The sequence below is a fragment of the Tachyglossus aculeatus genome, chromosome 12, assembly GCF_015852505.1.
Source record: "Tachyglossus aculeatus isolate mTacAcu1 chromosome 12, mTacAcu1.pri, whole genome shotgun sequence".
NCBI lineage: Eukaryota > Metazoa > Chordata > Mammalia > Monotremata > Tachyglossidae > Tachyglossus > Tachyglossus aculeatus.
Genome location: NC_052077.1, coordinates 23,128,210 through 23,155,230, shown reverse-complemented (window position 1 = coordinate 23,155,230; position 27,021 = coordinate 23,128,210). Strand labels below are relative to the sequence as shown.

Sequence of the window (27,021 nt, the reverse complement as noted above, 5' to 3'; positions counted from 1 at the left end):
CAGAAAACAGGGAATGATTTGAGAGGGTAATAGGTGCCGAGTGTTCCTCGACCTCCCGTCATTTTGGATGCGTGCTTGCGTTTCCAAAGTTCTGGCCCAGATCCCACTCTTGCTGTGGCAAACAGGGAGAGGCCTTGACAAGCGTTTAATGAAACTCAGGTTCTGGACTTTAAAAAAAAAAAAAAGAAAAAAGAGACGTCATCTCTGGCTCCTTGGCTTCCTGCTTTTTAAGTCAGGGCCACTTTAGATCTCATCCCCTCCCTCCCTTTGGGCGAATGCTCTAAAGCCAAGATCACTACTGCGTCAACAGAAAAATCCCAGGATAAAACATGACTCCCATAAATGGGAACTTTATTAAACTACATGTTACTCAAAGATGTATAAATGGCCCATTAAATACATTCAGTTCATCTTACACAAATTTATATAGAAACGTATTTACATTCTGCAACACACATTTAAATTATTTTTTCCAAGCTTACTACCAATAAAAGGTAATAAAATTAATCACCTGCTTACACAGATGAAAACAAAGAGGAAATACACAGGGCTGACAACAAAACACCACTTCATAGTAAGTCCATAACTACGGAGAGCCCCAATGGGTTATTTGATTTTTAAAACAACTCAAATGAGATCCTTTTTTTTGAGTGGCCTTAGAAATAAGGTCTTTGTTTTGAGATGCTGTGGTTTGGCAGGCCTATGGACAGATCCAGATATCTTTTGGTGTGATTGGAGCCTGCTCCGGGTTTTCTTCCCTTTCTTTGACGCTTTAGTGGTCAGTTGCCTTATGTATCTGTCACAATGATCACTTATTTGGCTGGTTGTGGAAGTTCACTCTGAAAGATGAGAATTTTCGATGGGCAGTTAGATACTCCTGAAGGAGAGAAACATTCATCCACCAAATAAATGGATCTATTAGTAAATCGGCCAATGCTTGGCTAAACATATCTGTCCCGGTTGAATATAAAAATGAGGTTTCTTTAATAAAGGAGTAAAAAGGCAATTTTGCTTACAATTTTAAAAAGGTTTAAAGAACACGCCCGGTTTCCCATCTACGTTAGCTACCTTTGTTGGGTAACTAAAGGGCATTTGGTAAAGCTTGTTCAAACACATTTCTTCCTCCTCCATACCCTCATTCCATCTTCCCTTTTCTGTAAATTCCCTTTAAAAGTCATTTTCTTAGGCCAGACGTTTTTTCTTTGTTTTGGCTTCTTTCAGAATTTCAAACAGCATCACCAGACAGCGGAAGCTCAACGTACAAAGCACCACATGGTGTAAACAGTGTGTTTCCATGCTAAATAATCACACTGGTGACAAAGAAAGGAGGAAGGCCGGGAAACTGGAGGCTTTTTTCTACCCAGAGCTTTTACAAGCCATAGCAGCATTCAAATAACTTTACGGCAGATAAACGGGGGGAAGCCTGGATGGCAAGCACTGGTCAGCGCCGACCTAAAAGCGGCTAGCCGTGCCGCTGGGGTGCCAATGATGTGCGTCGTTAAAGACGGTGGCACTGCTGAATTCCATGAAGCCAGACGGCTTGGCCAGTGGCCATCACTGGTCAGCCCTTGGCTTGCTGGTCTCATGCCCGGCGGCGACTGTTTCTTGTCGGGTAGCATGGGGTGGGTGGCCAGGTCCACACATCCCCCTGCCGCTCAGCCATTAACGGCCTGAACTTTTACACTGAAGATGAGAGAGTCAAGGGTGAGAGCCAGGTCTCTGCCCGCAGAGCTCTTCCCTCCTTCCTCCCCACATGCGCGCACAATACACACACACACACATACAACACACACATGCACACGGTACATGAGCATGCTGGGAATTTGTTGAGAAAATGAAGCCAACCGTGAAATGTCCAGGTCCAATTTGAAGGCTGGCAGGTCCTGCCAAGTCCAATTGCCCGCAATGGACTCCGCGAGAGGCCCACCAGACTCTTGAAGCCGGGGAAATCGAGGAAGACGGAGACATCTTCATTTGAAGGACATTTTTTTCCTGTATGGCTCCCCAGAAGGCATTTCAATGCTGACAAAGGAACCCACTAACACAGACGTTAATTTTCATACTCTATCTTAAAAAAAAAAGCCTTCACTGTACAAAAACTGGCCAGAACCGTTTCTCTTTTTTGTTTTCACCATTTTGTACTTTCAAAATTCTTCGAGACATTTTCCTTCCTGGGACAGAGGAGCACTTAATCACATGTGTTTCTGCCATCTGGGTGTGTGCTTCGGCCTGGACTCCCATCACAGTAGCATCACATACATTCAGGATTTTATTTACAGTCAGAGTGAGACCAGAACCCAAAAGCCTCGCTCATCAGAAGTTGTACCTTTCAAGACAGGTGGCACCAACGTGTTTGGTTTGGTGAAATGGTATAATTTCCCCATCCCCACAAAATAGGTTCACATTCCAGATGCCCAGGGAAGCAGGGTTTGTGGAAAAGGAGCTGAGCCATCATTTCCAGAGCGGGTTCAAGATTTTCCCCAGGGTGGTCCTACTTCCCTCTTTTAGTTTATGAGAGGGCTTCTCCGGGGGACCTCTGGCCCTCCCAGCACCATCCCCTCTCGGGCCAGGGCTCTCGCTGGGCTCCGGGCCCCGCCTGGCAGCTCTGGCGCTGCTGGCTCGCCGCAGGACACCACTCTCCTTTGAGCCGGGGTCCTCGGGCACCGCCTTGACCTTCAGCTGCCGCTGAGACGCTGCCCGCATCAGGCTCGGCGGCTTGGAAGTGGGAGGCAAATCCGATTTCAAGCGCCTGGAGGAAGAGGCAACGGTGTTCCGGGCAAAGCTTGGCGTAGAGGGAGGGACGCGGGGGGCGCTGGCCACCGGGGCGCTGGGGGCTGCTTCCTCGGGCCCCACCAGCTCCCGGGAGTTGGAAAGGCAGATCTTGGACTCCTCGAGCTTCGTCTTGGGGAGGTTCCTGATGGGTTTTGCGCTGGGCTTCTTGAGTGAGCTCCGGCGCTGCGGCGGCTCCCTCCCTGGACGGGCGGCTCCGGAGGCCGGGCCTCCCCTCAGCCACCTCTGCTCCTCGATGGCCACCACCATGGACCCCACCGGCCTCCTGGGCGAAGTATCCGCGGTGCCCCTCACGGAACTGCGCCGGGCCAGCCGGGCATCCGGGCCACTCAAGGGGCCTTCTCGGGGGGCTCCCCGGGCCGGCCCCTCGGGCCGCTTCCAGCCGCCGGCCCCTCGGCTGGCCTTGGAGATGGGCACGACCTTCCGCATGCTCTCGTTCTCGGAAGAGTTGAGGGTCCTGATGGGCTTGGCGACAGAGCCTTGGCCCCGGGGAGCGGTCCCGGGCTTCGGGGCACTTGCGGGCTGATCTTTCACAGAGTTTCTCTTCGGTGCTAGAAGGTCTCGGCCTTTGGCGGCCCTGCACCCTCCAGTCAGGCCCCGCTTGGAGTTGGGCTCGTCCCTCCGGCTGAACGAAGCTGGCACCTCTCCCGCAGAGCTGGAATTGGGATCGGAGACCAGTCCGCTCCCGTTCCTCCCCTTCGGGTCACTGGCCCCGGGCAGGACAGGGCTGCCGGCTGCCTCGTCCTCCGTCTCTCTGTCTGCAGTCTTCACGTCGTTTCCTTCCGAGCAGTCTAGGGTCAGCGAGCAGTCGGTGGTATCTGATATGTAAAACACGGGCCCGGGTTCTTTGCTCTCCGAGTCACTTGTGTCCAAGGACGCGGGGGTGGTACTGGTGGGGAGTGACGCGCCAGCCCCAACCCCGCTCTGGTCCAGACTGCTCCCTTTCCAGTCAGCTGTGTCCCGAGAGCCGGGGCTGTAGGGCCCAGAGCTGTCATCGGCAGTGCCGAGAGACTGCAGGCTTAGATCAGCGTCCAGCGACTCCAGTTCCATGGGGCTGAAATCCTCCACGGTGACCCCGGACTGCTCTCCCGAACCCCTGGGCCCTTGGAGATCGAATCGGATCAGGCTTCCCACCAGTTCTCGCTCCTCGATTTCCACGGCCAGGGGGCAGCGGGCAGGGGCCGAGGCAGGCGCGCCGCCTCCAGGACCATCTGTCCTCTGTGGGTGGTTAGCACTGGCCCTGTTCTGGGCCTCGTAAAGTCTAGCGTTGGTCGAGCAGGGCTCGTCTAGGGCCTGGGGGAACCTGGGCTGCAGCGGAGAGGAGTTCCCGCTGCTGCCCCCAGGGCCCGGGCTTAAGTGCACGTGGTTTGAATTGAGATCCCTGGTCTCCTGGGGCTCCATCCAGGCCTCCACTGGCCGGGTTTGCCGGGCACTGGCCCGAGGGAGGCTGTTGAATTTGTTGGGCTCCTCGCCCGTGGAGGTCTCCAGGAAAGTCAGCAGCTCCCGGTCCGCCGACGTCCCCAAGGACAGCCGGGAGCGCCGGGAGTTGGCGGGGGCCCGGGAGGAGGGGCTGAGAGGCCTCTGTTGCAGGAAGGGGAGGAAGTCTTCCAGGCCTTTCTTCGTCAGCAACTCCACATCGTTCTCACTGCTGCTCCTGCCGAACCCGCCGAGCTCGCCGGCGGCCCAGGACCGCCGCTTCCCCTCCACCTCCTTTAGTTTCTGCAGCTGGCGGAGTTCTTGCATCTCACGTTCCCTGTTGTCCTGCAGGGAAGAAAGAGAGGGGCAGAAACATCACCAAAGGTTTCAAACACTGCAGGGGCGCATCTACCCACCTTTAAATGTCTTCTGACTGCAGCCGGGGCTGCGCGCAAGGCACATTTTATCAACTTTTGAGGTCATGGCTGTCACTTTCTTCCCCGCTCGCCCCCTTCCCTCCACCCCTACCCCCACCATACAAAGATTTTCCCATGCAGGCTCTCGCGGCGCTGGCAAGCAGAGGAAAGGGAGAGTAAGCGTGTTGACAGACTTGCTGACATGGTTCCTGGTTCCCTTGAGCCAACTCCTGAGTGCCAGCCAACCTCGCGCAGGATTACACTCAGCAGGTGACTTGCAATCCAGGCACAGTCTCCATTCTCTAAAATAAATCCACTTCTAATATTCATTTGGAGCCCCGTTGGAAGGTGTGAAAATGTCCACCCTGGGGACAGGGCCACTCTTTGGATCAGAACACTCGGTGTCTATTATCTATGTGCCTGGGAGTGAGTGCTCAAAGATATTTACAAATGTATATAGCTCTCCTGGCAAAGGGCACAAACCCTGCAGGGCCAACAAAGGTGCTGGGAAGGGAAAAGTACTCTTCTTCCACCATCACTTCACCCTCCCCAATCCCCCACCAATCTTCCGGCCCCACTCAAAACACTCTTGGGGGGAGCGGGGGAGGGGTCTGCTCAGTTCTTCGAATCTTTTGTTAGAGTGATTTGACATATAAACTCAGGAACCTTACAACCTGAGGAAGCTATAACATCAGTTTCTTTGTTTCTTAAAACAACCTTGACTATGGACTTTGACTATGGCTGGAATTTCTCTCTTTTCCTTTTGGCTCTGGCCCCACAGCCACCACCTCTGCCTCTTCCTCTCCCCTGATCTACTCCCCCAACTCCTCCTGCAGGGCTCCTCCTCTCCCCCACCTTCTTTTGGGCCGTCTTATTCTAGGCCCAGCTGTGGCAGGGGTGGGGACAACTTCACTGCTCCCACGAACAGCTGTGCAAGGGCCATCCCGGGGCAGATGAACCACACAGGTGGCCTCATTAAAAAGAAAAGGCTGTTGGGATTCCAGCAGAGAAGCAGAGCCTTTGAAAAGGCCACTGCCTCTGTGCTTCCCCAAAATGAGTACACTGATTGGATGGGGAATGTAAACACGGTTAAGAGTTGGGCCCCCTGTCTGGGCTGGACTTTAGGGAGGGAATCCTAGGTCTCCAGGAAGATCAGTCCAGAAGACGATGAGCTACATGCAAGCAAGAATTTCCACTGGACTAGGGAAAAAAAAAATTCTCAGACCATTCCTACTTCGTTGGCTTCTGGTCCACCAAATCTGTAGACCATATTTAGCTGAGCCTCAGGAGTGGGCTTCTGTACACTGACAATGTGGTAAAGAACTCCAGCTCCCAGGGTTTTTTCACCTCTAGGGCAGCAGGAACAGTCCTGAGGACCTGAAGACGTTCCAAATGTAATGCTTATTTGCCTGTCCCACTCCTGATAGTGGGTCAACCAGGACCTTTCTGACCTTCCCAGCTGTTGGATGCCTCACCATTCTGCCGCAGAGAAGTGAGAAAGAGATCCGTGGAAGTAGAAACAATTGGTACGTGGGATTAAAAGAAGCTGGGTGGCTAGCGGGCTTCCCATAATAGCTAGCGGGCTTCCCATAATAGCCTAGTCTTCAGACTGTGTTGGGAAGGTGCTCTTTGGCAGAGAGTTTCCATATTTATCAGGAGTTGGCAACCAAAGCGCCCCTCAAAGAGGCTTCTAAAAAGGACTTTTGCTTTCACTAAAAAGTGTTTTCTGAGAGCTAAGAATGCATTAAGAGTTTTTGTTAAAGTGATGCTCAACAAAGCAATAAAGGCAGCAGAATGTTTGGTGACCTGTAAGGATGTGAATGGGCTGGTCTGGAACAGACCCTTCCCCGCTGGACAACGGCAGGCCAAGACCTGGTTGCTTGGATTCCCTGGCCTCCAGTGCCAACTAAAACAATCATTCCTATGGCAGCGGAAATGCCAAAGCTTCCCACAGCCTGAGCCAGAGGATCGATATCAACGTATGGAAGACAGTCCATAGGAAGGGAGGGAGAGAGGGTTCGCTTCATTTCACAGCATATATCCAGTCTTCCTTACCTTAACGGCTTTATTGAATTTGGTACAGAAATCCCGAAATATCTGGAAACACTCATCGAGTTTCATGGTTTCTTTGTCTTCACAGAAAAAATCTATAAGGGTATGAGCCTCCTCCTGCAACACTTGCTTCCACTGCTCCAGCTCTTTCAGTTTTTTTAAAGCAAACTGCAGCAAAAACAAAGGGGCATACTTTTGGTCAACACCAGCACATAAGATGCTCCTTAAGTGAGATATCCAACAGCTAATAAATCAATCACTCAATACCATTTATTGAGCACCTAATGGGTGCAGAGCATTGTCCTAATCACCTGCCAAAGTACAACAGAATTGTTAGACATGATCCCTGCCCACTCACGGAGTTTACTACAATCTCAGGAGGTGAGACAGACACTAAAATTAATTACAGGCCGGAGGAAACAGTAGAGTCTAAAGAGATATAGTAAGGGCTGCTAAATTGTCATGAAGGGCAAAATGGAAATACACAAGGTAATATCTATGTTGCCCTACACTAAACTGCCACTGAAGAACACTAGTAAACACTAGTGGCACCAGGCGCCATCCACTCGACAGTCATGGCTGCTTTGCACATAGTAAGCACTTAATAAATGCCATCATTATTATTATGGCTTTGGCTTATCCTTTCTACTCCCCCAGGGCCCTTAGCAATAGAAGCAATGGGAGGATGCTGACAGACCCATAAAATAACTCCTCTTAACTGGGACCCTTCCAGAGTCAGGAGACTACAAAGTTGACATTCTAGATGCCTCAAGTTGACAGAAGGACTTATGGGGCCTCTCTGGCAGCTGGATGTCAACTCTAAACTGGAAGCTCATCTCTAGACTGTAAGCTTGTTGTGGGCAAGGAATGTTTCTGTTCATTGTTACATTCTTATATATAGTTGCTATACTACAGCCCGATCCTAATTTTGGCTTGTGCCCCATACCAATTAATTCATCCTCTTTCAGTTTTTATTATTTCCTAATTCACCTGAGTACCCTGATTAACAAAGGCCTGGACCATTCAAGGAATCCATCCTTCGGCCACTCCTACTCTTAATACCTTTAAGTGCTCCTTTTTCTTGGGGTTGGAATGGTTCAAACATTAGAGCAGACAGAAATGGAAAAAGGACCTAGTGAACTTCCTTGAAGACCCCACGGAATGTATATAAGTATATGTATACTCTTATATATAGTATTTTTACTGAGTACTCTCCCAAGTACTTAGAACAGGGCTCTGCACACAGTAAGTGCTCATAAATATGATTCACTGACTAGCTCAGTGGTTAACTCACTCCCAAATCCACAAGGGGTGGGATTGGGTCAGCCTGATTCCAGAGGATACAGATGGTTAGAGCTTGGGCGCCCTAAATTCTCTGGGTCTCAGAATGGCAACACCAGTGTAGTTCCACTCAGGACTCAGGGTAATTATTCCCCAGGGCCGAAATTTAAGGCACTAAACACTGCAGACTTAGTGCCACCTCATAAATATGATTGGTTGATTGATTGCATATTGAGGGTCTGCTGTATGCAGAGAAGCAGCGTGGCCCAGTGGAAAAGAGCCCGGGCTTTGGAGTCAGAGGTCATGGGTTAAAATCCCAGCTCCGCCAACTGTCAGCTGTGTGGCTCTGGGCAAGTCACTTAACTTCTCTATGCCTCAATTACCTCATCTGTAAAATGGAGATTAGGACTGTGAGCCCGCCGTGGGACAACCTGATCACCTTGTAACCTCCCCAGCGCTTAGAACAGTACTTTGCACATAGTAAGCGCTTAATTAAATGCCATTATTATTTTTCTAGACTGTTAACCCACTGTTGGGTAGGGACCGTCTCTATATGTTGCCAACTTGTACTTCCCAAGTGCTTAGTACAGTGCTCTGCACACAGTAAGCGCTTAATAAATACAATTGAATAAATGAATGAATGATCCTCTTTACAATTTTAATCTTCAAACCTCACTTAGGGCTTGTTTCACCCCAACTGCCTACCAAATCAAAAGTTGCTCATGAGAATTTCTGAAAAATGCTCCAGTTACATCTGCAAAGTTGATTGAGAGACAGTTTAATTCAAGTACAAGTATCCGCAACAAAATCAGTTTAATTTCCCAACTGAATCTGTGAAAGGACTATAGCCTGATCCCAATTTTGGCTTGTGCCCCTTACCAATTAATTCATCCACTTTCAGGTTCTTATTCTTTTCTAATGTCCGAGTGCCCTGATTAACAAAGGCCTGGACCATTCAAGGCAACCATCCTTTGGCCATTCCTACTCTTAATACGTTTAAGTGCTGCTTTTTCTTGGGGTTGGAATGGTTCAAACATTACAACAGACAGAAATGGAGAGAGAACCCAGTGAACTCCTTGAGGACTCCATGGAAATGTTAAAGGGACTTTTTTCACCTTTTAAAATGGTTCTAAGGGGGGGAGTAGAGGAATGGAAGTAGAAATATCAGAGATGAAGTGGTATCTGAACATGCATAGAAAGCTGCAATGACAACATTTTTGTATTTATTTATGTGACTAGTACTGACTCTTTTTGGTTGCACTGTCCAAATCAGCTGTCCTTTAAGAATATAAATGGAGGAGGTGGGAAAACCAAAAGTGGTGGTGGTGGTGGTGTGTGTTTGTGTGCGTGCGTTTGTGTAAGCTGTACCTTTATGGGGAGAAGAGCATTAATGAGAGGATAAATCTCAGCATGTTATTCTTGCAAAAGAAAAAATGGAATAGTGCCAGAAATGGAGAAAAATAGTGTTCTTTACAAGAATATACATGGAGAGCTAACTCCACCTTGTATGTCTGTACTCCAATTCCTGGGAATGATCTGATGAAGGCAAGCCAGAAACAAACAAAAAAGTCAGCAGCATCAATTCCTGAACTTGCACCAACCAAAATAAAAAAAGAGAGAAAGAGTGCAAATGATGGATTTAATAAAATGAAAAAAGCCCTTGTTCATGGTTGGCACTTGTCCTAGCAAGCTTCATTTCTTGTGGTCCTCAAAGTAGAGGAACTACATTTTAGGGAGGGGAGGGAGGGAAAATATGCTCAAAGCTTTTTGGAGGCTCTGGTTTCAACTGATGTCAACTGGTATAATAACTGTCAAGTTGGTCTCCATTTCCCCAACCTATCAGGAACTGACAAAAAAACTCCATCAAGGTCAATATTTACTGATTAAGATAAACTAAAAATGGACCCTGTCTGAACATATTGATTAAATCCAGATGACCTAAGGAGTGGGTCAAGATTTAAACTGATCTTGCCTTGGGGTAGGGGATTCTAACTAGGTATGGAACCGCCTTCATTTTTCTTCTCATACATCCAACAGAACTGATGGATTCTTGTCCCCCAAAGCATCAACAGCAGTGGCAACTGACAGCCCTGTATCAAGCCTGATGGAAGTTCAGGCAGTTGTCTGGCCAAATTGGTCTCTCCCTCTGGTCTGTTAGCAAAGCTATTTTATAAAGCTATCACATCTGTTTGTCCTCTCAGCACCTTGTACCAAGTTCTGCCCATAATAAAGCGTTCCCCATACTGCTGCTGACTGACTGACTGACTCTCAGTGCCAAAGATGATCTCTGGCACACAGATTCATTCATTCATTCAATCGTATTTATTGAGCGCTTACTGTGTGCAGAGCACTGTACTGAGCGCTTGGGAAGTACAATTTGGCAACATATAGAGACGGTCCCTACCCAACAACAGGCTCACAGTCTAGAAGGGGGAGACAGACAACAAAATAAAACATGTGGTCAGGTGTCAAGTCATCAGAATAAATAGAAGTAAAGCTAGATGCACATCATTGACAAAATAAATAGAATAGTAAATATGTACAAACAGATACATTTCTCACATTCAGACTCATTTTCCAAAAGCACTTAAAAGAAAGAGTGTGAAAAGGTGCCACTTGTTTCTCACAAGGGAGGTAAATAAAAGGAGTATGTCATCCAGTGTAATTAATGAGTCATGATGAGCTGACACAAACATGTCCACTTGACTACTTTTTTGTTTATGTTATGCTGATCAACTTCTTGGACACACCCTGTTGTCCTTTTGTATCCACGGTTTTGATGTGAAGGCTAGAGGGTTTTACTGACTCCATTATGGGATACTCCAAAAATTTCACTTTGGGTCTTAAAACAACCAGAAGAAACAAACATGATCACACCTAGGTTCCAAACTCGATACAGAATTTCAGCCTCCAGCCAATGTTTTTGGCTGGGAGCAATAAACTCCCAACAACTGTGGCTTAAAAGGAACCGCCCAGTGCAAAGAAAACTGCCAGACACAAGCATAATAATCCAACACGTGCAAGTTAAATACAAAGCAATGATGTCATGTAAATTAGAAACGATGTTTGAGACTCTTATCTGGGTCAGTCATTCCCAAAAAATGGAAAAAAATGACTCGATTTCTCAGGCTTCATGCCAGTAATACTCATTACTTAAAAAAAGGACTCTTTCCAGGATTAATGGCTGGCAAAAAATAAGAACCCACAGACCAGTGATTCTAAATTACTGCCACTGGAAGTTCAATCTCTAAAAGGAAGTCAACTGCTTGGGCACAGATGTGCATGTACACACACACACACACACACACACACACACACACACACACACAACTCCCCCCCCCCCCCCCACTCCCGTGTACAAATTTCGCCCACTTGGGCAGTTGCTGCCACTCTACGCAATTAGAGGGACTCGTTATTTTGAGTTCCTCTACAGACCTGAATAAAATCTTCCATTTGCTGAAACAGTTCAGGATCCCTCTGGATATTCTCCCTTAAAGATCTTGTTCTGGCCGACAAGGAGTGAAGCTCTGCCTCCGTGTTATCCAGAGATAACCTAGAAGAAGAAAGGGGAGAGTGGGTAATTCATGCAAGAAAAGAGCTGCCCATTATGTCAGAATAGGATCTTTAGAAATCATTGTGTGCCTTTGAGATATACATCAAAGGAGGCCTTCCTTGCCTGGAAACCAAAGTAGAATAGAAGAAGGGGAGAGTTAACTGAGGAGCCTGGGCCCCCCAAGTCCTGTTTCCTATATGTTTTTGAGAGGAGATGGTTTCAAAATGAGTATAACATCACTTTGTCCAGCCCATGAAGCTCTCGGGTAGAGGGGGGAAGTCAAAGCCTGGAACTGGCTTCCAGGTGGTTGGCTCCTACTTCGGGATATGACTTTCTTACAATGCAGACCTGGTGAACACCAAATGGGGTCTCCAGTGGTCCCTGGGTGTGGGTGGGCAATCTGGCTGAGATCAGGAATACATCTTTACGCTTCCGTTTACTAAACCACATTCCCATCTGAAAAGTCACGCCTCCAGGATGCATTCCCTGATGAATGCCCCCACTTTCCCAACCAGGCCACCAAGCACCACCTCAGGAATGGGGTATGCATCTCTGACTAGTCACCTGCGTCCACTACATAGGCCTATATTTTCTCAATTGTGATGCATTTTTTATGTGATATTTGTTAAGCACTTACTACGTGCCAGGCACTGTACTAAGCCCTGGGGTAGATACAAGCTAATCAGGTTGGACACAATCCATGTCCCACATGGGGCTCACAGTCTGAATCCTCATTTTACAGATGAGGTAACTGAAGCACAGAAAGGTTAAGTGACTTCCCCAAGGTCATAAAGCAGGCACATGGCGGAGCCAGGATTAAAAACCAGGTGCTTCTGATTCCCAGGCCCATGTTCTATCCACTAAGCCACGCTGCTTCCCACATTAACCAATGTACGTTTACTACGTTCATCATTAGATGTGCTTCCTTCCTACAGCAGGCCCTCTGCAAAATAATAATGTTGGTATATGAGAAGCGCTTACTATGTGCCAAGCACTGTTCTAAGCGCTGGGGAGGTTATAAGGTGATCAGGTTGTCCCACAGGGTGTTCACAGTCTTAATCCCCATTATACAGATGAAGTAACTGAAGCAGAGACAAGTTAAGTGACTTGCCCAAAGTCACGCAGCTGACAAGTGGCGGAGCTGGGATTTGAACCCATGGCCTCTGACTCCAAAGCCCATGCTCTTTTCACCGAGCCACGCTGCTTCTCTGCATACAGCAGACCCTCAATATGCAATCAATCAACCAATCACATTTACTGAGCTAAGCGCTTGGGACAGTACAATATAGCAGACTCAGTAGACACGTTCCCTAACTGCAACAAGCTTACAATCTAGGCAGTAGGTATTGACATGGCTGTGAGCCATCGAGAACTGGACAGAACACCTGGGTGACCCTGCCCTGTGGACTGGTACGACGCTGATACTGGGGGCTCGATCCAACTCTGGCAGTGCTGTTGGGAACTTCCTAAAACTAGCTCTGAAAATACAGACAAGATGACCAAAACAGCAATCTTCAGTCCTTTGAGGCTTAAGTAATTTCTTCTGTACCTTATGGGCAAGCTCTACTATATATATATATATTGCGGACAATACTATCACATGGCAGAGCCCAGGAGATTAGCTTCCTTAATCTAAAATGGGCAGAACCGATGTATATTTTTTACTAACAGATTGTCAATCAGACTAAAATTTAATCAGCAAGTAGTTCACACTCATTTGAAAGTGCTTGGGTAAATTTCCTTAAAGCTTTAACTACCCATAATTCTTAGCACTCTAGCATCTTCCTAAATCAGATTTTTTGAGGCAATAGTGGCAACACCCTAAAAGTCTGTTGCATCACTACAGAAGTATAAAGCCACTCTCTTTGAACTCTTTTGCAGGTAGAAGGTAATACAGTTCCTAACCCATGCTTAATAATGCTCCTCTTAATTAATGCAGATTATGGTTTGTTCTACAATGTTAAAAGTTTCAACAATAATAATGATGATGGCATTCATTATGCATTTACTATGTGCCAAGCACTGCACTAAGTACTGGGATAGATAGAAGATAATCAAATCAGAGCCAGTCTATGTCCCAAACGGGGCTCCAAGTCCAATAATAATAACAACTGAATAACTGTGGTATTTGTTAAATTCATTCATTCATTCATTCAATCGTATTTATTGAGCGCTTACTGTGTGCAGAGCACTGTACTAAGCGCTTGGGAAGTACAAGTTGGCAACATATAGAGACGGTCCCTACCCAACAGTGGGCTCACAGTCTAGAAGGGGGAGACAGAGAACAAAACAAAGCATATAAACAAAACAAATAAAATAAATAGAATATGTACAAGTAAAATAAATAGAGTAATAAATACGTAAAAACATATCATCATCAATCGTATTTATTGAGCGCTTACTATGTGCAGAGCACTGTACTAAGCGCTTGGGAAGTACAAATATATACACGTTAAATGTTTACTCTGTGCCAAGTGGTTTACTCTGTACTAAGTGGTGGGGTAGACATACGATAATCACGTCAGGCACAGTTTCCTATGCCACATGTGGCTCACAGTCTAAGGGACAGGTATATAATCCCCTTTTTACAGAAGAGGTAACTGGAGCACATTTAGATTAAATGACTTCTCCAAGGTCACACAGCAGGCAAGTGGCAGTACAAGAACTAGAACCAGTTCCTTGGTCCTCCAGATCTGGCTCTTTTCACTAGGTCATGTTGCATCTCCTCTAAGAGGAGAGGAGATTAAATATTTTAACCCCATTTCACAGATAAGGAAACTGACACATCAAGAAATTATCCAAGGGCACACTGCAGACAAGAGGTGGAGCCAGGATTAGAACCAAGGTCTCCTGCCTCCTTGTCCCATGTTCTTTCCACTAGATCATGCTGATTCTAAAAAATGAATTAATCAAAACCCCAAAATTTATAAGATATGTATCGCCCACCTCCTGATGCAAATGGAAATGGAAAATGGAGCTTTGACAGCTAGGTGGGTGGCAAGTCATAAAACTCTCTTCTCAAGCCAAAAGCTTTGCAGGTGCTCTAAAGCCCAGCAAAAAAAAGTGGCAGAGGCTTTCACATTCTCATAAGAAATCTTTAGCTTTTCTTTGCTTACCTGGCAGCATCCTGAACATGATGCAATTTTTCTGAGAAGATTAGGAGAACAACATCTTTCTTCTGGGCTTCCTAAGACAAATACACAATTTTTCTCTTTCAGTTATCGCTCATATTAAAATATTTCAGAAGAAAACAAGTTCAAAAAAGAACCCATTTAAAAATTATATTTTAAATTTTTTCTTGTTCTAAACAATTAAGTTACTGAGAAAATGAACTGCGGCGTCTTGAATAAATTCACCACCACCACCATCCCAAAGCTTTGAAATACTAGACAGCACATCCTGTCTGAACACAGAAGACAATTCATGTATATTAAAGTTCATGTATATTAAGGTTGACTCAGGCCTTGATTGCTGAGTGGCCTCTGTGTTTCTGACAATAACCAATATTTCTTGACTGGACACTCCCAACCCTTCTGCATTCGCCTTTTAATGATCAAGATAGCTTCGGCTGTTAAACCAGTTTGCAAGTTGAGTTTAATCGGGAGGTGTTTGGGCTCTTTTCCTTGTCAGAGGGAGGAAAGGGAGTGATTACTGACGGATGAAACTTCACCCAACATTGGCAGGGACGCTTCCCAATTGCAGCAATTGAAAACATTAACCAAAGTAGGAAGTAAATAAATCCGTCGTGATTAATGACATGGCTTTCATTTCAGTGGCTTGAAAACGAAAAATGTGTAACACAAGATGGGTCACCCGAAGATAAAGAGAGGGGATCCCAGGTTCCCTTGACAATGTGGGGTCACAGAAGATTCTCTGCAACAGGACAGTAGAGACTCCTAAATCGTTCAAGCCACATGAGCGCTGGTCCGTGAGGATATGGATTGGGGCAGACTTTTTGTCTTCACCAAACCACACACTGCTCGCTTGCTTCAACCATTCCTGAGAACATTCCGACTGGGCAAAGGATGGAGTGGGGCCATGCAATTATCTGTCTAGAGTGGCTAAGACCATTACAGTGCTGATATTTTCTCTCTGACCATGTCATCAGTACTCTAAAAACATTGCTTTTTAATTATAAACCTCTTCAGGGACAGACTAAATCCGCCCTCCCCCTCACAAAACAACTTCTATGAAAGGTCATTCAGGCCCCGCTTATATTGATGATATGGACTTCCAGCTTCCCCGTGGGGCTATGGTTTTTACATACCAGAGCCACAAAGTGCAGTAGATTCATTCCAGGCTTGTTTGCTTTGGTGTCTGCTAGTTTGAGCAAAGACGACAACTTAAAACCAACCGCATTGCCAGCATAACCTCCCTAAAGAGACAAATCAACAGAGATAGTATGCAACTTTCACAAAGTGGAACATCAATGTTTGAAAACTGGCCATGTTGCATTTTCATTTTGAATAGTACTTACTGCGTTCATAATATTCCCGGCCTGGAGGACTAAATGTAATATGGAATGTAACTCTTCACACGACATCAACTCTGTCAAGAGAAAAAGAAAACCGTCCTTCAGAGATTTTTGAGTTGGTGGAAGAGAGATTCACTCGCTCCAATCATTACGGCATATCCTACACCAAATTATAAAAGGCAAAGGTGGAACCCTAGAGTGAGCAGAAAGGTTGCGAGAGGTCAAATTTGCCATCCATGGTGACATGTAAATCAATCGTAAAGCCACTACTGATGACCCTTGCACTTAATTTCAAAGCTCTGTGTTTTACTGGCAAGAGATTCATCCAATCAAAAAGAAGGAAAATGAAGTTTATTCCAAAAAAGAAACTGCCCGAAGTGATTTTTAAATAATTACTTTCCCGAGCACCTTTGAAAAATATGGTTTCGGCCAATTTAAACTGAGAGTTTACTGTGTGCAGAGCACTGTACTAAGCGCTCGGGAGAGAACAATAATTACAGAGTTGGTAGACATGGTTCCTGCCCACAACAAACTTGCAGTTATTTGCCATTCATAATTGCCATGAATTATTGGGGATTATTTCAATGAAAGAGAACATACAAATAACCCCTCTCATGTTATACAACATTAATTTTAATAGGGTTATAGTGATGAAAAGTCCCAAAGAACTTAAAACACATTTAAATAGATCCATTACTGTTTATAGACACAGATACATACAAAGTTATTTCTCCTGTAATATACGGGTGACATTCTTGACGTACCTAGCATTAAGGAAAACTCATATCTTGAGTCATATTATGAGTCTGACAGCATGGGATAGTAGCCCAACTGACACTCGTTGTGGGAAGAACTTTTCCTGATTCCCAACTGCGTTCTATCAAAAGTGTGTAGTGAAACATGTGCTAGGGGAGAAGTGAGTGTACAATAACCTAGCCATAGAATAAGACCACAAATGGAGAAGAAGAATGAGTCATAAACTAGATTCTGGGAGGGAGATGGATGGAAATAAAAATGCCTTTCACCAGCTCATAAAATGGGACTGGGTTGCCAAGATGGCTGGAACTCCTGGGTTCATTTCCTACCTGTAACCCCAACCCCTTAGTGAGACTGAAGGGACTACATTTATCTCACGTCCTGTCAGAAGTCTAGGTTACATGGGAGGTCAGAGAAAAGAGAAAGGGGTTGCCTCCACATACCCCCCAAATTTTAAAGGCATATGTAATTTTTAGTCTTATCAAAAGTGAAGAACTACACTGCTCCAAAACCAAAACAGAACTGGATTTAAAACAGACCCTTAAAATACGGTTCAGAACAAAAAAATAATTCATCCCTCCATCTACCTTCCCTTCCTCTTGTGTGTCTGGTATTTGACTCTTGTCTCCACAAACCAATCTTTGTATAATCATCATCATCTCCCTACCTTTTCCCCATTTTTCTTTAAACACAGAGTAGCAAATAAGGCCAAGCCCCTCTTTTCAGCTCTGTGAAAAGTGAATCTGTCTCTCCAGATTTAAAGTATGAGAAGGAAGTGGGAATTCTGAGCAAAGATAGTTCTGTCTGGGGCAGCAGGGATTACGGGGATTGGAATTTGCCCTATCCCATCTGCCACCATCCCGAGCAGTCATAAACTTAAATTATCTATTGTGGAGTTTTTATTTATTTTGAAGTTCTGAATTCTTAATTGTTTCATATTAACCTCTGGCCTTATCTCTGTTTGGCCCCTCTCTCACCTAATGCATGATTGAGAGAAAATATATTTAATACTCAGGGACTTCACAGGCCACAACACTTTCTACATGCATGAAAAATTTGATGACAACATCTCAAAAACCCCATGTACCACACACCACACTACTAAAGAGACCTCAAAAAATCTTCCTATCTCACTTTCTAGATGCTATTGGCAACTGGAGCTATGAGTTTCTGAATTTTCCCATTATGACTTCTTTAAATAGCAACAACCAAATGAATCACAAAAATAAACAAAAACAAAATGCACACATGAAGACTGAATTACCCTTCGTGGCCGCTCTTAAAACTGTCATGTCTTTGTATAGAGAAGAACAAGAAGGTAAAAATTCCTTCTTTAGCACCATGGCTTCCATCCGGAGAGAATAACTGAAAAACAAATGAAATACAGTTTAGAATACAATGTCAACATTGAAGTGCTTACCAAGAATAGAATAAACCTAGTACCTCCTTACTTTGGCACCTGGATTAGGAAGTACATAAAAGAATCAGCCAGAGACAGTTTGGACACATCTCCACTAAATGCTTTTAATTTCTTTACCTAGAAAACAATCGAAAGGGGAATATAGTGAGCACAACTTACAGTCAAAATTTAAGAAATGTTTAATTCTACTGTGAAATGTTTACAGAAAATACTATTTCAGTGCAAAATTAAATTTAATGCCAGCCAAACTTGAGCACAATCACACGAATTCGATTTCTGTAAATATTTTGAGATGCAGGTGGCCTGCAGAGATTATGCCCAAAGGAAGGTAAAAGAGGAAAGCAGTTTGTTGGGGAGAGTGCTGAAGTAAAGAGTGGAGAACTGGAGAGAGCTCGCTCATGTAAACTCGTTATGGGCAGGGCTTGTGTCTGCTAATTCTGTTGTATTATACTCTCCCAAGTACTTAATACATAATTTGCGCTCATAAACAATAATAATAATAACAATGGCATTTGTTAAGCGCTTAACTTCGTGCAAAGCACTGTTCTAAGTGCTTGGGGGGATACAAGGTGACCAGGTTGTCCCACATGGGGCTTACAGTCTTAATCCCCATAAATACAACTGATTGATCTCTGCTGCCTAGCAACATATTCTGGCCCCCGGACTGCAGAGTTTTCAGGTCACACTTGAGGTATATTTGTTTTATAAGACCCCCCAAGTGGAAAAAATAAAAACCTCATAAACTGGTAAAGCTCAGAACTCGTAATGCTGGTAATGGGTACATGTCCACTTTCTCTTCTCAGTTTAGAAAATAAATTCTCACTGAAGGTCTGATACTCAAGAGCCTCTTGTCCCCTTTGCCACCTGAATTACACTTTACCTGGTAGCAACTGCTAGCCAGTGTGTAACTCCTGGCCCTGCCATGAAGGAGGACAATTAATCTGAGCAACCAAAAACCACACAGGAGTATGACAACAACAATCCCCCAACTTGTATTTGCATTGGGCTTTAGCCATTAGGCAAATATAGCTGCTCCTGCTACTCCCTCCCTGCAGCACAGCTATTCTGCTTTGGCTTCGGGAGAAGAGAAGCAGTGCAGAAAATCAGGGAGTGACTGCTGGAAGAAAGCTTACAGCTGAAAAAGGGAGGGTGCTGTGAACCGATGCCAAGAAGGTGGAACCGTCCCTAATGTAAACAAGGAGAGAAATTATGACAGAGCTCCTAGGCTCTGACGGGGGTGGTTCTGGTGCAGAGAAATGTCAGTTTCTGGCAAATTCAGTTTTGAGGTTCCAGTTTCTGAAGATTCTCAGACCAGGACCTTATCTGTAAGGTTAGCTAGCTGCTCAAGGTCAAAAAGAGCCTTAAGAAGATAGCCATGTTCCCTGCCCACAAGGAATTTAAGGTTACTTGTCATTCATAATTGTCATGAATTCTTGGGGATTATTTCGATGAAAAAGAATATAAAAATAACTCTTCATGTTATCCAACATCAGTTTTAATAATTTTATAGTTCCTTGTGGGTTTCAGTCATCACATTCTTAGTGTAGCTTTAGAGACAGGCTCCCACACCCCGTGTCCTCTCTCTCCCACTTGGGGTGGGCCGGCGTGAACTTGAGGCCGGGCGGGGCGTTCTCCTGTGGAAGTAGGGTCATGGCTGGGTGTGAGAGGGCGGCGGATGTCAGCACACTGTACTAAACTCCTTACTGCCCAGCTAGATAGCAGCACAGTTTAAAAAAGAAAAAAGAGATAGGAGAGGGGAAGGAAAGGGGCATGCGTGTTTGAAAAGGGAAGCAAGAGCCTATTCAAATCAGTGTAAGAGTTCAGGAAGGTCTATCATTATATAATTAGAGCTGGGCCACAGGTGTTAAATTGTCCAGTTTGCTCGTGACCTCTTCCAAGCCACAAGGAAATCTGAAACACATTTTTGGAACTGCTAATTTGGGCTTTTTAAAAAAATTCTTCAATCTTTTACAATATTTGCTGTAATAACTTTTATAGTAGAAATAGGAATTAAAGACACTTGACAACCTCACTTCATCATTCCCCTGAAACTGGCAGAATCCAGAACATTCCACCTCATCCAACTCTCTAATGCTTTTCAGATTTCCAACTGCCCCGAAAATACCAGCTGTCTCCATAAACCACACTTTGCTTCCAGGAAGAGGTGGTGATGGTGCTCTAGCTAATGTGTTCGAGGCTCAGAACAAGAAATGTAGAATTGACAGGTTTAGTACCAACAGAACCTTAATTAGAAAAAGTCAGGAAAGGGCCTGATTAAGATAACCCACAAGTTGAATCAAAGCAAACAAATACTTTAGCTTTTGTCACAAATAATCCTTTCCCATATTACTCTGATTGAGTCTAAATACCTGAATGGCTTTTTCATGCCAATGAGTAAGATCCAGAATAAATGATAATTTTAGGACACCTTTTATCCAAAGATCATAAAACTCTTTACCAACTTTAACTCTCAATTATTCTTGCCCTGTAATATAGCTACTACCTACTTTACAAATAAGGAAACTGAGGCACATATGTTTTAATTATCAGACACGCTTCAACTCAGTTACCCCTTTAACTTCTTCAGCTTGACATTCATTGCAACCCTACACGAGTTTAAAAATTCTTGCTTGAAATTTTTAGAGAGAAAATTGTGGCAGAGGAACTGGAAAATGGCCCCACCGTTCGTTAACACATGGCTTTGAAAGTCAGATATTCAGTAATGAGTTTGATATTACAAAGCCTAATTACTGCTCTAAAGCCACTTCTTTCCTTTTCTTTTGCTTTTTGGATGACAAACACAAATGTTCTCTTTTTAGGAAAAAACAAAAGTCTAGGTCTCCTCTCCCGCTGAGGGAGGGAAAGGTCTGAGGGATGGAGAGGGGGTGCCATGCGGATCGCGGAGGAAGCACAGAACATCACGATCGTGTTCCTTCCTGCTAAATCCATCTGTAACCTTGGGTGGTGATCAGAGGTTGGCGAATGGCCCTCCTGCTTACTTCCACCACCCCCCACCACCCCACCGACAATGGACATGAATGTGTATCAAGCGTGTGGGGAGAAGGTGGAAAAAAGGGTTCTGACACAGAAGAAAGAAGTCTGAATCTATACAATTTGTCTGCCTGGTGCAATGGCTCCTACACAGGCCAATTTGTGAGGGGGGTCCTAAAGACCCACCTCAGAAACAAATGGAAAGAAGGGGCAGCTCTCCAGATCCTCTGCTCTCCTTCTCATCATTCAAAAACATCTTCTATGTGCAAAGCACTGTACCAGGCCCTAGGAATATACACACCCAATCCCTGGGCGTGAGTATTGCAAAACCTAGCCAAACGAGTCCTACGCCTACTGCCCTTACATTTGCTCCCCCAAAAATGGTCAGGTTGCCAGTTCAACATAAGGTCTAGTCCCCACACAGTGGGCTAGAGGATTATTTGACATCTCTGGGCACTGAGCTGTGCAATTCTCTGTGTAACAACCCCAGGGAAAAGGGAGATAATCAGAAGCCTAACTCAGATGAGGAAGTCTCCTTTACAAATGGTTTATATTTTTACCAACACCCCGAGAACCCCCTTTAGGCGAAAGCAAGGGCTCTGGAACGGAAACATCCACCCACCCCACCCCAGGTGTCCCAGGGCAATGCACAGATCATTAACCTTGCCACTGCACCCATTGCCCAGGTTACCTCTTCTGACTCCGGCAAAACCTTAAGAAATTCCCGCAATGTTTCCGAGCCGTAGTGTTCGCTTTCTCCTCGGTGAATATCTTCGACTATGAACTGAGGAGACCTTGAAAAGACAATTGATCAAATTCCATTTCAAATGTTGGCAAGGCAGCTCCAGTGGCACAATTAAATGGAAATGAAAACAATCGTGCAACCCCACCCTTCCCATCCTGCCTTCTTCCCACAGTTTGACAGGCTGCTATGTATCAATAGTCACAACAGCTGCTATTGCCAGGGAAACGGCGTGACTCTAGTGCTCTGTTCAATGTTGCCTTTCCACCAAGGAACACTTCTCAAGCAGTCCAGGAAGCCTCTAGAAGCACCAGTTTACTCTCAGGGAGGAAAAAAAAAAAAGATAAAAACTCCTTTGTTTCACCCAAGCTCTCATTTCAGGAAAAGGAACCTCTTATTAGAGACCAATCTTTTCACATTAGTTCTCTTGAACTTACCAGCTTTTTGCCTCTGCTGTTTTAAACTCTTTACTCAAGGGGCAGTGCTAATTAAACCATGAAGAAAAATTCTGTATACCATACAGTAACCAAGTCTAGATGAACAGTTAGGAGGAGAAGAGAGGAAGGAAAGTCACACACACACATCTCAGAATTTTAATTATTCACTCATGCCCGGCATTTGATGATGACAGCACTAGTATTAGTAAATAGGTTCAAGTGAATAAAAAGAAAAAAAAAATCTTACTTTTTGAATTGCTTGAGAAATATTCCAATGTTCATACTTCGTTTTGCATCCAAAATTGTACTCTGAAAAACAGCACAAAGATTCTTAAAATGCAAGCAGCAGGCAAGGGAAAAAAAGTTACAATGTACTGAAGTACCAAACTGTTCGTGATAAGAGAACTGTCAGCTACACACAAGCTTACTGAATAAAAGATAGGCCTGGATGTCCAGGACAAAGCTTATTCAAAAGCAAAACGGCATCCCATCGAAACGACACGGGTCATCCGCCACAGCAGCCACAATTCAGAAACAGATGTCTGAAGCCGGTACACAGTTAGAACTGACCTAAGACAGTCAATCTTTCCCTGAGGATATGAAGACTACACTTTCAACCAAGTAGCAAAATAAGCAAACTTGCAATTTCCTATTTCACAATTACTCTACCTTATCATTAAAACAGAATCTTCTGTCCTAGGAGACACATGGAGTATGCAGCAGCAAAAATCTTTGGGAACCATACGTCAATACGTACAAATAAAGGTCTCAATTCTCAATGACCTTTTTGTGAGATAAATTAGTACTTGCATTGCAATGAATCACCATGATAATAATTCTTCCTTAGCACCTTTTTTCTTAATTAATTGTATGAATGTACTTGATCCAATATTTGGTTTTTTCCAATTGGAAAAAAACTTGTTTTTGGGGTTTTTTTTTTTGCATGACCCTCTCACTTCATTGCTCTGGAAGCAAATGTGTAGGGTAAAGATAACCCTAAAGCTGCAACATTTTTTTTTCCTTTTGTTTTTTAATATAAGAGAGACTGTGGCTAAAATAGGAATGTTGTTCTAACCCTTTTCCTTTCCAAATGTATGTTATTCATTCTAGACAAAAGAGACTCATATTTCCCACAAAACTGCCTTCTCTGGACCTGTCTATAAATCAACACAGAACCCAAAGAAGCTTGCTAAACCACCCTACCCAATAGCAAGTCACCTCCAGCTGCAATGAGAAGCAGTGTGTCTTATTGGAAAGAGCACAGGCCTGGAAATCAAAGGACCTGCGTTCTAATCCTGAGCCTGCCACCTGTCTGATGTGTGACCTTGGGCAGGTCATTTAACTTCTCTGTGCCTCAGTTACCTCATCTGTAAAATGTGGATTCAGACTCTGAACCCTAAGTGGACTGTGTCGCACTTAGTGCAGTGTCTGTACATAATAATAATGGTGGTATTTGTTAAGCACTTACTATGTGCAAAGCACTGTTCTAAGAGCTGGGGGGGAAACAAGGTGATCAGGTTGTTCCACGTGGGGCTCACAGTCTTAGTCCCCACTTTACAGATGAGGGAACTAAGGCACAGTGAAATTAAGTGGCTTGCCCAAGGTCACACAGCTGACAAGTGGCAGAGTCACGATTCGAACCCATGACCTCTGACTCCCAAGCCCACGCTCTTTCCACTGAGCCACGCTCCTACATAGTAAGTGCTTAACAAATACCATTTAAAAAACATAAAGCTTTACAAGAGCAAGTGTGTTTGTTTTCAGTGACAGCCATAAACAAGCAAATGATTTACTAACCAGAAGGATTTATTTCATGTTAGTTAATGCCATCACCTGTCAGCCATAAAAACAATTTCAGATCCACAGATCAGCAGACTCTTTATTAACAACACCACCAAATGCTGCTTTCAGTTCAAGTTCAGTGTGAAAGATGGGGGAGGATGGTAGATGAAACTCAGGAGGAAGTAAAGAAAAGTAAAATAAAAAAACAATAAAAACTTCATACCGTCATCACACTGAAAATCATGCAGGGTTAAAAAAACAAAAACAAAGGAATTCATTCTCTAAATCAAGAAGAGCTCCACTAGGTAGCTAGAGAAGCAACATGGTCTACAGCAGAGAAGCAGTGTGGCTCAGTGGAAAGAGCATGGGCTTTGGAGTCAGAGGTCATGGGTTTGAATCCCAGCTCTACCACATGTTTGCTGTGTGACCTTGGGCAAATCATTTAACTTCTCTGAGCCTCAGTTACCTCATCTGTAAAATGGGGATTAAGACTGTGAGCCCCACGTGGGACAATCTGATCACCTTGTATCCCCCCCAGAGCTTAGAACAGTGCTTTGCACATAGTAAGCACTTAACAAATGCCATCATCATTACTACTGGAAAGAACTCAGTAGTAGAGCTGGGTTTTGATCCCAGCTCTGTCACTTACTTGCGTGTGACCCTGGGCAAGTCACATTTGTGCCTTAGTTTCCTCATCTATAAAATGGGAATTAAATACCTGTTCTCTCTCCCCCTTAGATTGTGAACCCCATGTGGAAAAAGGGCTGTGTCTGATCTGCATATAGTTTATCTGACCCAGCCCTCAGTACAGTGATTGGCATCTAGTAAGTGCCTAAGTGGGCAGGGAATGTGTCTGTTTATTGTTATATTATACTCTCCCAAGCCCTTAACACAGTGTTCAGCCCAGAGTAAGCACTCAGTAAACACGACTGAATGAATGAACAAGTAACACAATTATTATTTATTGCTAATCCACTAGAGTGGCCTGATTCAAAACTGGAGAGGAATTAAAATTGAGAAAAACACAATTTTTTCTTTACATTTTGCTCAAAAACTTCAAGTCCATGCTCACCCTAAACAACGCCTCCACATTTCTTTTTTGGGGTGGATGGTATTTAAGAGCTAGTGCCAGGCACTGTATTAAGCGCTGGGATAGATACAAGACTGTTGCACACAGTCCTTGTCTGACGTTCTTTATCACCACTTTACAGATAAGGCAACTGATGCACACAGAGAAGTTAAGTGACTTGCTCAAGGACACAGAGCAGACAAGTGGCAGAGTTAGGATAAGGACTCACATCCGCTGACTCCCAAGCTCGTGCTCTATCCACTAAACCACAATGCTTCTCTAACTCCTGAACTCACACAGTCCCTCACTTTCCTTACCTACCGTTCTCCTATTGCACTATCATTAAGGAAACAAGAATGAGCTCTGGGAGTGAGGCACAGACAGAGGGACAGTCTGATCAATGTTGGCGACAAGGTCTCCCACAGGGTCTGGACAGCCTGTGGACCGTGGCACTGATGACTTCAGACTACAGCGAGCTGCCCCCAAAAGAAACCAGGCCAACTGGGGCTGAAGAGCAGCACCCTAGAACCCTGTAAACATTTACCTCGGCCTCAGAGGACTGAAAGCAGAGTGGAGGAAGGAGTAGTCTAACCGGGTAGCGCTGCACCCCATAGTACATGCCGGGGCCTATCGTGCTGAATACACTTGCACCCTGCTTGCCAAGCAGGTCTATCAGGGATTTAAAGAGGCAATGCCCACTTTAAAGTCTTTGGGCCTCCTACGCCCTAACCTTTAAAAAAAGCTGGGGTTTCCAGCCCAATATTTTCACTGCCCACTGGGCCTGGGAGTGAGCCATCTGGGGTCACACAACTTGTGAACTTCACACCTGGAGAAGGCTCTGACTGGCAATACTCATCATCATCATGGTGATCATTAATGGTATTTACTGACCACTTACTATATGCAGAGCAGCACACTAAGTGCTTAGGAGAGTAAAATATAACAGAACTGGTAGACACATTTCCTGCCCACAAGGAGCTTACAATAGTCTAGGGGACTATTAGTTAGCCCAAGCTTCTTCCCATACCATCGTGTCACGTCCCCAGGCTTTTCATACTTCAATCCCCAAGCCTCTGTTTACCAGCATCTTCTCGGCCAGCCCAGGTGACTGAGGAGCAACAGTAACTCAACCCTTTCGGTTTAAGGCCCACATATGAAAAAGCAAGTCAGTAGAAGGTATGCTCAATTTTGGGACTCCAGGTAGAAGGAGGAGACTTGTGATTGTTGCTCTTTTTTGATGGGAATCCTAGTTTTTGGGGATGCACCAATTCCCCCTAACATTTCCCCACCACCTCCTTAAATTTATTTGTGGTAACACATTCTAGACAGCTCATCCACAGATTTATCCGAACCCCCTGGTGAGCAGAGGTTACTCATAAAATGAGGTAAGGGATGAAGATACCTGTTTTGTGCTTGCAAAGAGGGATTAGATGACTAGTTTAACATGACTCGCTTCATTTAACTCTTGGGGAGTTGAAAAGAGAGGCCCAGAAAATTAACTTCTCCACCAAAGTACGGGGGGGGGGAGGAAGAGAGGGAGAGAGAGAGAGAAAGAGAGAAACTGCATGCAACTTGGACTGCTGTTTTAGAGGCAAATTAGGGAACTGCTTACTTTAAAATTTTTCAAAGAAGTTACGATTACAGTTATTTTGTAAGGTAAATTGACCAGGCATCCTTCCTTGGGGGGCCATCACAAAAATCTGTGACTTTTTCCCATGACCCAGACAAACCAATTAAACCATAAATCAATCAGTTGACCGATCAGTGCTATTTGAGTGCTTGTTACGTGCAAAGAACTGTACACTATGCATCAGAGAAAATACAACAGAAGCAAGACACCCA

At 44.7% G+C, this 27,021-nt stretch overlaps 1 protein-coding gene across 2 annotated transcripts in view; it reads right to left on the bottom strand.

Moving 5' to 3' along the window:
- Positions 1-317: 317 nt before the first annotated feature.
- The window catches only part of FHDC1 (FH2 domain containing 1), a 44,981-nt gene continuing 18,277 nt past the window's right edge, over positions 318-27,021 (bottom strand). Inside the window, exons 3-13 of one of the 2 annotated variants that reach the window (XR_005453438.1) lie at positions 22,576-22,637; positions 21,841-21,943; positions 18,190-18,275; positions 18,003-18,103; positions 15,986-16,056; positions 15,776-15,883; positions 14,625-14,695; positions 11,391-11,508; positions 6,678-6,842; positions 1,846-4,551; positions 318-839 (exon numbers count right to left, since the gene is read on the bottom strand). Coding sequence is in view for 1 of the 2 variants with exons in the window: in XM_038755247.1 (XP_038611175.1) it covers positions 2,452-4,551; positions 6,678-6,842; positions 11,391-11,508; positions 14,625-14,695; positions 15,776-15,883; positions 15,986-16,056; positions 18,003-18,103; positions 18,190-18,275; positions 21,841-21,943; positions 22,576-22,637 (2,985 nt within the window). In the remaining variant the exon portion in view is untranslated. Of the gene's footprint in view, positions 4,552-6,677; positions 6,843-11,390; positions 11,509-14,624; positions 14,696-15,775; positions 15,884-15,985; positions 16,057-18,002; positions 18,104-18,189; positions 18,276-21,840; positions 21,944-22,575; positions 22,638-27,021 lie in introns of both variants that reach the window. The other variant, XM_038755247.1, reaches the window with a different exon arrangement.